Source organism: Branchiostoma belcheri, unplaced genomic scaffold, assembly GCF_001625305.1.
Source record: "Branchiostoma belcheri isolate BF01 breed outbred unplaced genomic scaffold, Haploidv18h27 scaffold53, whole genome shotgun sequence".
Lineage (NCBI taxonomy): Eukaryota > Metazoa > Chordata > Leptocardii > Amphioxiformes > Branchiostomatidae > Branchiostoma > Branchiostoma belcheri.
Window position 1 is genome coordinate 71,607 of NW_017804165.1, and position 14,430 is coordinate 86,036.

At 43.6% G+C, this 14,430-nt stretch overlaps 1 protein-coding gene across 4 annotated transcripts in view; it reads left to right on the top strand.

The window, feature by feature from the left end:
* The window catches only part of LOC109481023 (probable 3',5'-cyclic phosphodiesterase pde-5), a 73,724-nt gene that overhangs the window by 34,042 nt on the left and 25,252 nt on the right, over nucleotides 1-14,430 (top strand). For all 4 annotated transcript variants that reach the window (XM_019783497.1, XM_019783498.1, XM_019783500.1 and 1 more), the window contains exons 2-6: nucleotides 8,337-8,483; nucleotides 9,759-9,823; nucleotides 10,675-10,786; nucleotides 11,233-11,282; nucleotides 11,718-11,755. In XM_019783497.1, the coding sequence (XP_019639056.1) occupies nucleotides 8,337-8,483; nucleotides 9,759-9,823; nucleotides 10,675-10,786; nucleotides 11,233-11,282; nucleotides 11,718-11,755 (412 nt within the window). The remainder of the gene's footprint in view (nucleotides 1-8,336; nucleotides 8,484-9,758; nucleotides 9,824-10,674; nucleotides 10,787-11,232; nucleotides 11,283-11,717; nucleotides 11,756-14,430) is intronic.

Here is a 14,430-nt window from a genome sequence, read left to right on the forward strand (position 1 = left end):
TGCGCTCCCAGGTCACGTATTCCCGTGACGTAGTAGGACAGGCAGGCACATATGATGATGTTTATTCGTACCTCGTTGAGCATCCGTACCGACGTACTGACATGTAAGAGGAGCGAACTGTTCCGACAGTTCCAGGAAAAACATCCAGCCAATTTTGTATAATGAGCGCCTTAAGCCGTAGTCATGCCGCTTGCTGCGGCGAGTTTGGTGCCACTAAGTGGTGAGGCTACACCACAATTATCTTTGCTCAGGCTTCCTGATCGTGGTGAGAGATAGAGCTAGCTTTCGGAGCATTTGCATCCACGCAAATCATGATCAGTTTCCACGAACAATTAGCATTTCTTGCACGTCCATCATGGCAGCTATTCATCACCGGATTCCTAAAATCCCGGCCTCTATTTGATGATAAGCATGTTTCAGGTAAACATATGACGTCAGGTAGCCTCAGAATTCAGGTAGTCACTTCTGTGGGAATAGTTGGAGCAAACTGCGATCAATCAACGGTTTAGAATAAGGTCCCACGCCCTCTGGTAAAATAGTAGTCAAGATAAATCGGTTTGGTATTTGCGGGTTGGCCTTGGTGCCATTTCCTCTTCTTTTCAAGCTTCGCGCAATGCGTGTTTATGAAAATAAATAACAGAAGAATCAGTTAATGAGAGAACCTAACGGCGTTGCTACGGTGCCGAATGTAATGAACAAAGTGACTAAAATCATATCTGACGACGGAAACGATAAGCCGGTGAAGAAAGGTGACAAGAATGAATTTTTGATATATGTTGGGGAGAAAAGATGTCCCCAGAGACCAATTTATGGTTTGTAAGATTTAGATATAAAGCTTGAGACCACCAGTTCAGCACCACCTAAACCGAAGGCCTCTCCAAAAAACTGTACGGTTTGATTTTCAAATCCCGGATTCCTAATTGCTTCCTCTTGACTACGTGATCGATGAAGCTCCTTTTCCCCTGCAACAACAGTTGAACCAGGTTAACATGGTCAGTCTTGGCATAATATACTCTTGGGGAAGAGGAAAGAAAGAACCACGCCTTACTGTTTGTTCGTTTGTTTGTTTGTAACTGTGTAGCCACTGAAATGACCTATTGATGTTAGTTTTTTGTACACAAATAACAAAGCGGCTCAAAACGCCCTCAGAGTGATATAGTAAGGACACTATATATTGAAGTAAGAAGAAAAACAGCGTCATCTTGATCTTGGTGAACTGAATCGGGCAGCAGTAACAAATTGAGAACCGAGCTTTTAAGCCTAAACCTAAATCACTGTCTCAGTTGGCGACGTAAGATACGTGACTAAATGATGACTACATCAAAACATAAAAAGAAACTACCTGGTGGCGCAGTAACAGTCATCATCGACATCTCCAATAGTTCTTTCATCCACATACGATTAGATAACTTGGTTGGTTGCTACCTAAAGGTCGATTTTGTCCCCCATACACTTGATCTGATGCCAACCTCCTTTAGTCCCAAGAACAAACTCTACAAGATCACAAAGCACAGTAAGTAAAACAGCCAGCTAACGTCCTGTTGTTATCTTGGCTAAGCCAGACAACTGGCAGTTGCATGATTTCGTGATTACAACCTATGTTAGGACATTAGACAAGACAAGTACAAGATATTCTACACTCAGTAAGACTTATCGAACGAGTCAGCGGTAGTGATAGTGATGGGTTGTGCGGATCGGTCCGTAATCCCTGCCCAGGCCGCTAGGGCGCTGAACCCTTTCAACAACTTTAGGCGCAGACAGAGCCACGTAACGACGACAGAATATAAACATGATTGTCGTACACAGTACAGGCTTACGGCACTCAACAAAGGCACCATCAAGTCTTTGCAGTTACCCCTTCAGCGTGTGATTCAAATCTCCTGTAATAGCTCGTGTATCAGCAGTAAACGTTCGATCATAGTCTTTGAATGAACTGCAATCTGGCACGTTGTACGAGGGCGAGATTACGCTTTACAATATTACAAGTTAACCTGTTACATAGAGACAATTGAAGGGCCGTTAGGCTAACCGACCTTAGATCACGTAAAAAACGTGTAATTTCCTTCAAACATAAGATTGTGCATTTCTCCTTTGCCGGGGTCTTGGTGATATGATGTGTGCAGATCTGTTAAACAGATCACCTTCATCTTGAAAATTTTTTGTACTGGTTAATATGCATCGTGAGAGATCTATGTATACATGTTTATCATTCGTATGAGCTACCGAAAGGTATCGTTAACTTATAGCAAATTGCACTTGATGGTATGACGCATGACAATTTTTGGCAAACATAATAGTCTTCAGTTATTGAATGGTTTGGGAATGTACCAAAGCATGAAGTTGGCTATTTAGGAAGGTCTTTGTCAAATTGCACGCGGTGCATACCTGACGTGTTCTTTGCATATTGATGACACCTAACTTGCACATGTAACACTGATAACACATGACAAGCATACAGGACTAGTTGCGATAGCAGTACTATTTAGCACTTTAGTAGACTTACGTATATTGGCAACAATGCACGACGCTCTCAATTTGCTTTGGTGTGTAGCCTAAGACACCAATTACCTACATCACTGGAAGCTGATAAAGTCACATTATCTTGTCATCTTCTGTTGCAATCGCAACAGCAGCCAATATGTCACAGTCTGGAGAATATATGATGTGGCCTCTTTATATTCATGTTATTCACCCTTCGGGGTATGTTGCATCGTTTCTATCAACACTAAATGTCATTTAAGTCAGGTTGTCCCAAGCCCCTGAGATCGAGAATTGACGGTGAAAAATACAATTATGCTGCTAAGGGTATCTGTACCTGTATTTGTATAGCCGGTATAACCGGTAACACACCAGCTTCGTAGGCGTGCGGCGCGGCAGCAGCTAGCTATATCACACCAAACGACTTGTTACACTCAATCTTTGCACATTGGAGTTGTTGACAACTCCTGATGATGCCCAAACTGTGCTTCGTGGCGACGAGTTCAACTCTACAATAGCTATTCGAAAATACGATTTTTTGAATGTGGAATCATGTGGAATGTGCCGTGATATTTTATTCCTACTTCCTTAGAGATGCATTCCTCACAGATTCCTAGTTGCTCGGTGCAATGGCTCAATCGGGTCGAGTGCTCACTTTGTAACCTGGAGGTCGTGAGTTCAAACCCCGGCCGGGTATTACCAATGACTTTAAAAACCCATGAGAAATAGTATGGGAAGGTCAAACACACAACACTACCAACGGGCTAGCCCCTTGCTGTAGTGCTTGCACAACTGTGTGGCCCAAGGGCTACGGAAATGCAGAAGGCACCGCCCCTATGCTCTGCACAGACCTCCTCAGAGATGTTTTTGCTCCACCGCTGTCTCAGCGGCCTTATTCGTTCCTGCCCGAACCGCCAATATTATATCATCCCACCTGAATACCTGCCGTGTTCAGCACTGCGGAGAAAACCGCATTTCTTTTGACGCGCGCCTTGTGGTCGATGAAAAGGCTGATAGCTGTTAGAAGGAATCCCCGGCAAGCCCAGAGTAACGCTGATGTGTTTCCCGTACTAATCTACACTAAACAGACGCGCAGAAAAATCCCCGGAGGGCTGCTGAATCAGTCGGAGGTAATGTTGAGAGATATGCACATTCCCTTTACTAGAGTCTGAGTTTCTGTCAAAATGGTGACATTTATGAATCACAGCCGTGAACAAATAATTAAAAGAGGCAAGGAATTGCCACTAGTGTTGTATAATTCGCACCTGTCAACGCAATGTATTGCGGATGATGTGCTTGCCAACATATGTTGCATATCATTGCTTCATTTTTAGCCATGGTAGACAGCACAGCACTTTATATTCTACTCAAATGAATCCCTTAATTTAGAATATCAGTCTGAGACCGAGACATAAACATTAGAATTGAAAGAAGAGTAGAAAGTTGTTCGTTGATAATCATCTTTTAGACCCGCAGCCGGAGCCGACGGTCGATGATCAGTGCCGACAGTACCCTTTAAATATTGCGTTTGCCCATATTTATCTTTGAACAGCTTTGAAGGTCTTAGAAGAAGATAGAGGTGATCGTTATTCACCAATCAACAGAACACGTCCGTGTAATAATGATAAGATAACACCATTCAGCCAAATGCACTAGCTTTTTAAAGGTTGCTATAGGCGGTTGTGGTATCAGCGTTCCTGATATTGCCAGAGCTCAGCTCTGGTGTGGTGTTTGATCCTCCTCAGACCATCGAGCTTCACCATCACAATCTTGTCTGGGGATTCCGGAACTTTATTACCAAAACTAACCTTTAGCCCTTCACCAAAGTATGCTGTCCTTTGAAACACAACTGAGGAATCAAATTCTACCGGAGACACAGTGACCTGTGGCTACACGTCTCACTGGCACATCTCACAGACAATATTTAATTACATTACATGGCGACAATGTCTTGTAGGTATCAATATGAGCCCGCTGGGCCATTGAAATGTTAGAATTTAGATCCTCTGGTGATTCCGCGAAACAATGACGGCAAATTCCGCAAATGTGTGGCCCTTGGACAATATCCCGTTGATGTTATGGACTGTAACTTACAGACTGTACTATAATAGGGAGAATGTCATTGCGTATGCCTAGTGTTCGTGACCCATTATGCTACAAAGAGTTTTGGAGAGTATACTGACTTGTCGGATGTACAAAAGTCTTTTAATCCAAACTAGATCAAACACATGCTTATTAAAGATTATACAAGCTTATAATAAGTCAAAAACGATTCGATGATTGGTGTTATTGGTGCATACATCAACGTAAAGAAACTGCCTCAACAGATGGCTGCATACAAAAGACATCATCCCGCATAGATGCAGAAAGAAACAACACAACTGGGTCTACCTTAACCACAGAACCGATCGAAATCTAATAGCCAATATCCTCCCAAGGTTAAGCAACAGGTGAAGACCTTATTGACCTTTCTTTCCGTAACAGTGGAGATTCTGGTTGTTAGTGCGGTTGATGAACCCAGCGGACATCTTCAAACATGGTCATTATTGCCTCATGCTAGGGTTGGGACTGGACTCCGGGAGAGTCGGCGCTTTTGGGGTCGAGTAACAGGCCTTCAATGTGTTTCAGGATATGAATTCAATCGATAGCTGCAAGGTTAAGTATGCGACAGCATGAAATAATAAATTCTTACTACTACTTGAACATGATTAGGTCTCCTCAGCTTAGTGGCCTGCGTAAATTCTTAGAAAATGTTGTGTTCCAGAAGAAATCTTCAATGATGACCATGGTTACATATATACTAATAAACCAAAATGATCAGCTTAAAAGATTTAATACATTTTACGTTAGACAAGTGTCAATTTGACGAACTGTGTGTTATGATGAACCACAGCATCCTGGTAACATACAATGCTTCATGGAACTTGTTTTATATCAAAGGTCCCTTTGGTTGTGGAAGAAGTCGTGTTTCAAAATGCAGTGTCGTTATCGAGGTTCTATTTGAAACAACAACGTTGAACGCCCACGGTCTTATTTTTCATTACCAGTGCGTTACTGTTTAATCTATTAGAATATCAGTGGATGATCTTGCAAAGCATCTTTTACCGATATGAGCCGCTGATGGTGGTCTTCAGGTGTGAGAGTCGGAATCACTTTCTGAGCCGGTGTGCGGTGTTTGTACCGCCGCCGCGGATCAGACGTACTCTCCAGGATGTCGTGAGGGCGGGCCGTCTGATCTATCTTTTTTTTATTTTTTTATTTACTCCAGAATTCACCTCAAAACAAGGCTCGTGAGAGCCACTTACATGTTTTGGGTTACAGTGATGACTGCATGGTCAGATATTTGTTCACCCTTGATTTAAACCGTTGGAGGTTGTAATTAGCGGTGAAACATTCACGGGGAAGCTTGTTCCACAGTGAAGTGGTTCTGGGGAAGAAACTGTCAGCATGAAATTTTCTCTTGACTGATGGACTATTGAGGAAGAAAGGGTGATTTTCTGCTGTTGAGGTGGCTAAGCGTGTTCTTGCAGAGAATGTTCTGAGTGGGGGTACGAGGGAGTGAAGTTCAGCAGAGCATCTACTCTCCAAGCTGAGGTTTGGGTTTTGGGTTATTTTTGGTGTGTTTTTATGCTTTTTATTGGGGTTTCTGTTTTTGCACTGGGTTGGGTGAAAAAAATTCCAGTGTAAAAAAGAAGCCCCGATAAGAAAAGGCCTAACACCACGCCAAAACTAACCCAAAACCCAAACCTCTGCTTGGAGAGTAGATCAGACGGCCCGCCCTCACGACATGCCGGGCCCTGCGGACAGGTGCTGACGTCAATCGGGGACCGCCGAGGCAGTCGGACCGCGTGAAACGATGAGCCGTTTGTAGGCAAACATCCTCCTTCCACTGCGCGTTATGAGGTCGCCGACCCCGGCCGGACTCAGGGCGGCCATAATCTTTGGTGAAATTTTCAACAGGATAGTCCGGGGTCTCCTGGGTAAGATATTCCTGACTGAGGAAGGGCTGCTGAGAGATCCCATTCAAGCTAGCATGCTGCAAGTTTGCCCTTTGAGCCGGCCTGAGGTTTTGTGGGCACTGTACGAACAGAAAAGGACAGAGAAGGTAATAAAGGACACTTTGATAGCCTTCTTCAGATCTGCGTGTGGGAATTCCAGACAATTTTTTAAAAACACAACTTGAATGTCTGTGCTCCTACACTGACTACAGTACTAGTATTACTTAACAGACTGTCAAGGTTTACTATGGATTAAATCTCTTCTGTTTAACTCAAGTTGTCCTACCTCCGGTTGTGCTACCAAATATAAAATTCGCGATCTGTGATTTGCCACAGGTCTATCGAGGAAATACAGTCAAACCTGTCCATGGTGGCCACTCAAGTGCTTGGCAAATGTTACCTTTCTAGTGTTGTTGTTGTATTAAAAATGGTAATTTAAAACTCCTCTCTTTGTTTGAGTATCAACAATATTTATAAGATGTCCTGATTTTCTCAACGTCTTTCCAGGAAAAGGATTGTTGTTTGCCTCTGGATGCTCAATTAGTCTGACGGGACGCCCACTCCCAGGATCAGTCGTTCCCCGCTGCCTCAGTCAGCGGTCTTGTTTTCCTCATCAATTTTCTTCCATGTGAGCTGCTACGTTGTACAGACTGGCGTTACGCCAGGCGTTACGCCAACATCATTAAAGGCAAAAAACTACCTGCACCAGATCACATATGGCACACTGATGTCTTTGATTTGCTGTCGTTGAATAAACGACTTATTAACATCAAAGTAAATAACCATTGGTTACAGGCTAAAGACGTCATGGATGCAAGAACGTCCACCTATCTCCATCATTCTGAAGAGACCCGTTCAAGTTCTTGTGACCATGACGTTGTTCGTGGTCGGCCGAAATCGTTCAATCCTATCGCCACACGCAGGGCTCTTCCTGCATGGTTGTGCAGTTAATGTCTCAAAGACGGGCGATACAGATATAAACCCTTGGTCTATCAATATATAATTCTGGAGCAATGTTATCACTGCCCAGTAATCCAAGAGGAACTGGTGGGACTAGGTCTAGGAACACTCCTTTATTCGTGTGACAGAAGAATGATGACCACCACCCTTCACTATCTACACTTGCTGTGTACAAGATACTGCGCCTACTGATAGTGATACATTCCTTATTTGAAACTACTCTCTGAAACACACAGCGCCTTCCAGCGTTCACGTCGTGTTACAGTAGAGTGTTTTTAAAGGCCAAACTCTTTGAAGTACGACCTTTCCTGGCTACAGTAAATGTACCCGCAGGCGACATATCAAGGGTGCTCTGAACAACTAACATAGTTAAGTGTATCAAATCAGAGCCACCTATACATGTAGGATCTCCTGAAACGTGGCTTGAACTGATCAGCTTACCTCTTGAGTTACTTCTTGAGAACGCAGGCAATTTATGACTTTTAAAAAAAGGTTTATTTTTCTGCGTGGCAGGTTGATTAGGTAAGTCGGTATCTTTAAGATGCTATTACCTTCAATTTACCTATTACCTTTCGGCGTCGGTGGCGCAATGATTAGAGCGTTTGACTCAGAACCAATAGGTCCCGGGTTCAATATTCCCCATGCCCCGACGTGGCCTTGGGAAAGGCACTTTAAACGACTTCCCTCCCTGTACGATGGAGTGACGCCCATCGAGCCTCTTTGGTTAATCTGTCAAAATGTGTGGTAAAGAAAACCCTACGGGTTTGGTGCGCCAATGTTCCAATTTGTAGCCAGAACCATAATTTTTTTTTATTACCTTTACATCGCTGAAGAACTGTGCACACTGATGCGCCAAGACAACAAGACACCTGAGAGCTGTACGTTGTTGTTGTTTTGCAGGCCTGTCGGTGGACCATGTGCGTCAGTATCTCTATGACAACCCAGAGTTCCTAGACAGCTTCGTACCCGGTACCGTCCCCATGGAAACGCTGGACAGGTGGAGGCTGCAGCGCATGAAGAGGCAGTACCGGCAGCAGATGAACAATGGTTCGTACACCTGCCTCTTCCCAGCTCTGTGTTTTGTTTCGGGGGAGAGGGAGGGAGAGAGACAGAAGAAAAGAAAGAATTCGAAGGAGAAAGAACAGACAGAGAATGTGTGTGTGTGTGTGTGTGTGTGCGCGCGCGCGCGTGCGCGCGCGTGTGTGTGTGTGTGTGTGTGCGCGCGCGCGCGCGTGTGTGTGTGTGTGTGTGCGCGCGCGCGCTCGTGTGTGTGTGTGTGCGTGCGTGCGTGCGTGCGTGCGTGTGTGTGTGTGTGTGTGTGTGTTTGGAAGTGGGAATGAGGTGGGTATGTTGGTGTGCCGTGGTTTAGATTAATTGTCCAAAATATTTGAGGACTATTTCAAAGCTTACCGATAAAACACAAGGGCCCTTTTGGTTCCCGTAAACTACGATTCACTGAAATGCAAATAGGGACCCAGCAATATGGGGTCAGCGTTCGTTGTAATGACGCCCCTTCGTCGATATGAAAACCTCTTCAATTTATGTAAAAATAATCAACGACAGAAAATGGGGCTGCACATTGTCCTCATATACCACGAAATAAGTTGATATATCTTGAGTGTGCCGTCACCATGTCTAATCATGAAATGTTGGAAAATAAAAAAAAGAAGTTGAAAAACTCTCGCACGAAGTCGTAAAAGATCGTAAAACTCTCGGCGAATAACAGCCAACAGGTGCCGCTGGTTTCTTTATTAAGATTTAAAGACTCTGTGCAGAGATAAACCACAGTGACTTATGAGTCGTAGCTAATGTTGGACGCGATATGTTTCATTCATCGACAATCAGCGGTTCTCGGCATTAATCGCGTCAAGCGAGTCAAGGTGGAAAGGACAAGTACTGACGGATTACTGTGAAGAAGGAGGGTTGATTCTGGGGGTAATAATCCTCTGGCAGTCTGGGGAGTCTCTGGGAGTTGGCCTTTGTTATGCTGGGGTCACATTTCCAAACCCGGGCCCGGCCGGGCTGTTTCGATTAACGAAAAATCAACAATGTATATCAATGATATACACAAATAGCTATAGTTAGTAATTATTAGGTCTGACCCCCCCCCTCCATAAAATTGCCTCACTTCTCCTTTGGGGCTATTTCTGTCATGTGTGCACTTAAAACGGACTAGCCACAGGTGACCAACGTGATTTTGCTTAGTTCTGAAGAATCTGAATCTTCAATAAAACCGTCAACCCTCCCCATCCTGACTTTACAGTGTTTTCGCATAATGTATAATACATTTCTATTTACATTTATTATGTATGTCACTTCCAGACATGTCCGGCTCCAGGAGACCGAATGCCGGGCTGCTAAAGCGGACATCGTCACTAAAAATCGGGGTAAGACTTGTATTTCATAACTTGAAAACTTCTTACTTTGCCGACTTGGTTTTAATAGAAATTTGTTATGCTTTTAACCGTATTCCTAATGTTGAGAGCTCTTCGTTCTTCTACTGCATTCCATATTATCTTTGTAACTTAAAACAAATTTCATGTTGCAATTTCTCTGTACATGCTATTTGATTGAACTGAACTGAACTGCCGTACATGATAAGACTTCCGCCTTGTGGAGACTGAAAATATGACAACACTTTGTTAGATGGGCTATATGTGCCGGTAGTTGAAGGCTTAGCACACATCAACGGTATCTTTTGTGGCGGTAACGGTAGGGGGTTCAAAAGGATTGAACCTCTTTGAGTAACAGTCAGTTGTCGTGGTGTATTGCTCTGTATGGTGCCTTAGCTGGTTAGATTTTGGCTTCAGGCCATAATTTGACGCGCTAAATAATACTGTTTGGCCTCCTTAATAATAGTCTTCACTTTTATTGAGGTCACTGTATATCTTGAACCTGATTTGACAAGATTGAGTATGTCAAGAATTGATTAGACTCGTTCTAATGAGATTACAGCCCAATTCAGGACTATAACTCAACTAGTCGGCGGCTCTTACAAGAGAAGTCTGTGATGAACCATGTTTACACTTCCATGTCGCTTGCGACAGCTTGCTTTAAAGCAAGCCGAGATCAAACACCAGTGACGCATGTTTGGACCAATCAATACATGTATTTGGCCCACACGTACATTCTTACAATTACCAGCAGTTTGGAGCTGGTTTCATGGAAATATCACTCAGTAGGGAATTTTGAAATCGAGACTTGAAACCTTCCTGACATGTCGTCCTTCCGCTGCCAGCGCTACACGGGCCCGGACAAGCGGGAACACCTCCATGAGCTGACCGAGCAGATCGGGACCCATCCCAACCACCTGCTGCTGCTGTACGAGGTCACGCTCAGCATCAAAATAGGTGAGTCATGTTACATGTCCACAACAAAATGACAGCGTGCATGTACTGTCCAGGAAATGGTTTGTAGTTGTAAAAAAAAGTGTTGTTTTTTCTGTTGAGTGCCCTGGTTTTGCGGGTTAAATGACCGTAGGTGACCCCAAATAGAACGCGCGTTCGGTTCGAATTCCCCATATCGAACACGATCGAACACAGTTCGGGTTCTAGAAGAACACGATCGAACATGGGATCTGCATGGGACTTGCAACATTATGTAACCCAACACCAGTTACCATGGTGAGAGACGTCTGGTTCAGGTTATTGGCCTTTTGTGTTTGGAGAAGAAGAGGAAAAAACTGAGGAAAAACAATATGTTTTCCTTCGGTAACCATACAGTGTTGTACCTAGCTGTTATGCATCTTAAGTAACGTTACACAGGTCATGACGAGTCTTCTTTCCCACACATACAGCCACTAACGCTGATGGCTTCAACGCGTACGGAATAGACGACAACGGAGAGGTAGTTACCTAGTTTGTGCTTTTATATAAGGCCACAGCATGGAAATGTTATGGATGACACCCTCTGCATTCTCCAAATCTAATGCGATAGGGCGAGAAAAAAACAAGGCGGGCAAAATAAACAACAAGATTCCTACATTTTCAAATTTTGACCTGACATCATCAACCGTGATAAAAATTAATGCGCGCGTAGGTGTCATCCATAAAAATTACTTGCTGTGGCCTTATATTGAAACACTTGAATACGTCTTATCTAAGTGGGTGCCCTGTGCATTTTAGTGTTGCCTGAGACTATTTACTGTAAATCTGCTTCTCTGAAAGCCACCACGGATAAATCAAATCAAATCTTGACGAAGTTCGGTCTGTTTACCAAAGTGGTTAGATGTCCCTGCGGAAGAATTTCCATCTTGATATCCATGTTGTTGTTCTTTTCCAGGAGATTTTCCTGATCATTCCAGACGCGCTGGAGCCGGAGTGAGTCTCACACATTTTTCACCAGCATGTCAGCAGAACGTACTGCACCTGCGCGAAACCCATAGTGTGTCTTGCATAGCACTTCGGGAGATGTCGTCTGAAACAGGCAAAATTCTGATGCAACGTTGACCAAACATCCAACGAAAACGTGAAAAAACAGGGGTTCGCAAAGGCGCTGTACAATCTGTCGACGTGTTTTTTCACCGTCTGTTGTAATGAGACCGCTGACGTGTTGGTCACATGTCACTGGTACCTACCGTGGCCGACAAGAACAAAATTTTACACCGCAACTTTTGGTGTTTTACACCGCAACTTTTGGTGTTTTACACTGCAACTTTTGGTGTTTTACACTGCAACTTTTGGTGTTTTACACTGCAACTTTTGCTGTGTTTTACACTGCAACTTTTGCTGTGTTTTACACTGCAACTTTTGCTGTGTTTTACACTGCAACTTTTGGTGTTTTACACTGCAACTTTTGCTGTGTTTTATACTGCAACTTTTGCTGTGTGGAAAACTTACACCCCTCCCCTTTTATAATGGACGGTCCCCCTAGCTGTCAGGTCAAAGGTGACAAAGATGGCGGCGGCCTGAGAGATGTTACGCGCCGAAATGATGCATTTGAATGGTATATATAAAATGACATAGTTCAGTCACGGTGCACCAAAACAGGCCATGAAATGTATCCCCGTATTCCCAACAAGTCAGACCATCACACAGTGGACAGTTGATCATATCAAAAAAGGTCTGAAGATGAGATTTGGGGCGTCAAAGTTGACCGTCAAATGCATCAATTTGGCGAGGTTTCCGTGTTGTTTCACGCTCTGCATGGGGGTTTGGAGAAGACCGATTGTCACATCCACTTCCGGGTCATCTCAGATGTGCACACAAATTACATTCATTGTAACACACATCGACCGCTAGTTATCACTAATAAAGGTAATACACAGGAATAAGTACAGCGTTACTGGAATGTTGCCTATTTTTGTCTGGAAAAAAAGTTGTCGCTCGGTGTTAGTCTGTAACAATGTAACGCTAACGCAAACTTGTCTGAAAAAAAAAGTTGTCGCTCGGTGTTAGTCTGTAACAGTGTAACGCTAACGCAAACTTGTCTGAAAAAAAAAGTTGTCGCTCGGTGTTAGTCTGTAACAGTGTAACGCAAACTCGCGGCTTTACCGGGACGTCCTGACTACTTGTTCAGGGTCATGTATCATTCCAGTGACACGTTAAAAATCTGCCGTCTTTACTTGTACAGTCTTGTCAAGCAAATGTTTACATGTATGTAGACTTTCTGGCATTGTTCCATCTAAAAATATGTAGTCCAAAGTTGCATTTACCCCTTAACTGCAATTGTCGTGAGCGAAAACGAACTATCCTTTACACACGTACGTTTAGAAATTAATAACCAAACATGTAGGTTTATCGTCTTAGCTATATACAAATAAACGACGAGTAAAGACGGCAGATTTTTCACGTGTCACTGGAATGATATATAGCCCTGAACAAGAGAATTTCCACCTGTGTCGTAGAAATGACATACTAGTAGCCTGAACATGGCAGATATGTCACCTGACTCATTGGAATGATATAGCCCTCAACAGCAGAATATCCACCTGTGTCATTGAAATGACATAGCCTTAATATGGCACATATGTCACCTGAGTCATTGGAATGATATAGCCCTGAACAGTAGAATTATTTACCTGTGTCATTGAAATGAGATAGCTTTAAGACGGCTGATATTTCCCGGCCCGTGTCATCGGAATGACATAGCCTTATTTCGGCAGAAGTTTCATCTGTGTCATTGGAAAGACACAGCCTTCAGTTGTCAGATGTTTCACAGTGTCATTGGAATCACAAAGCCTTAAGTCAACTTTCACCTGTGTCATTGGAATGACACAGCCTTTTTATCGGTAGAAGATTCATCCGTGACATTGGAATGACACGGCCTTAAGTCGACAGATGTTTCACCTGTGTTATTGGAATGACACAGCCTTAAGTCAGCGGATGTTTCACCTGTGTTATTGGCCATCACACAGCCTTTAGTCATGAGAAATTTCCACCTGTGTCATTGGAATGACACAGCCTTTAGTCATGAGAAATTTCCACCTGTGTCATTGGAATGACACAGCCTTCAGTCGACAGATGTTTCACCTGTGTTATTGGAAACACACAGCCTTTAGTCATGAGAAATCTCACCTGTGTCATTGTAATGACGCAGCCTTATGTCGACAGATGTTTCACCGGTGTTATTGGAATTACAGAGCCTTTAGTCATGAGAAATTTCACCTGTGACATTCGAATGACACAGCCTTTTTTTCGGCAGATGTTTTATCTGTGTCATTGGAATGACACAGCCGTTATTTTCGGCAGAAGTTTCATCCGTGACATTGGAATGACACAGCCGTTATTTTCGGCAGAAGTTTCATCCGTGACATTGGAATGACACAGCCTTTTTTCGGCAGATGTTTTATCTGTGTCATTGGAATGACACAGCCTTCAGTCGACAGAAGTTTCACCCGTGTTATTGGAATCACAATATAGCCTTTAGTCATGAGAATATCACCTGTGTCATTGGAATGACACAGCGTTCAGGCGACAGATGTTTCACCTGCGTCATTGGAATGACACAGCCTTCAGTCGACCGTGATGTTTCACATCTGTCATTGGAATCACAT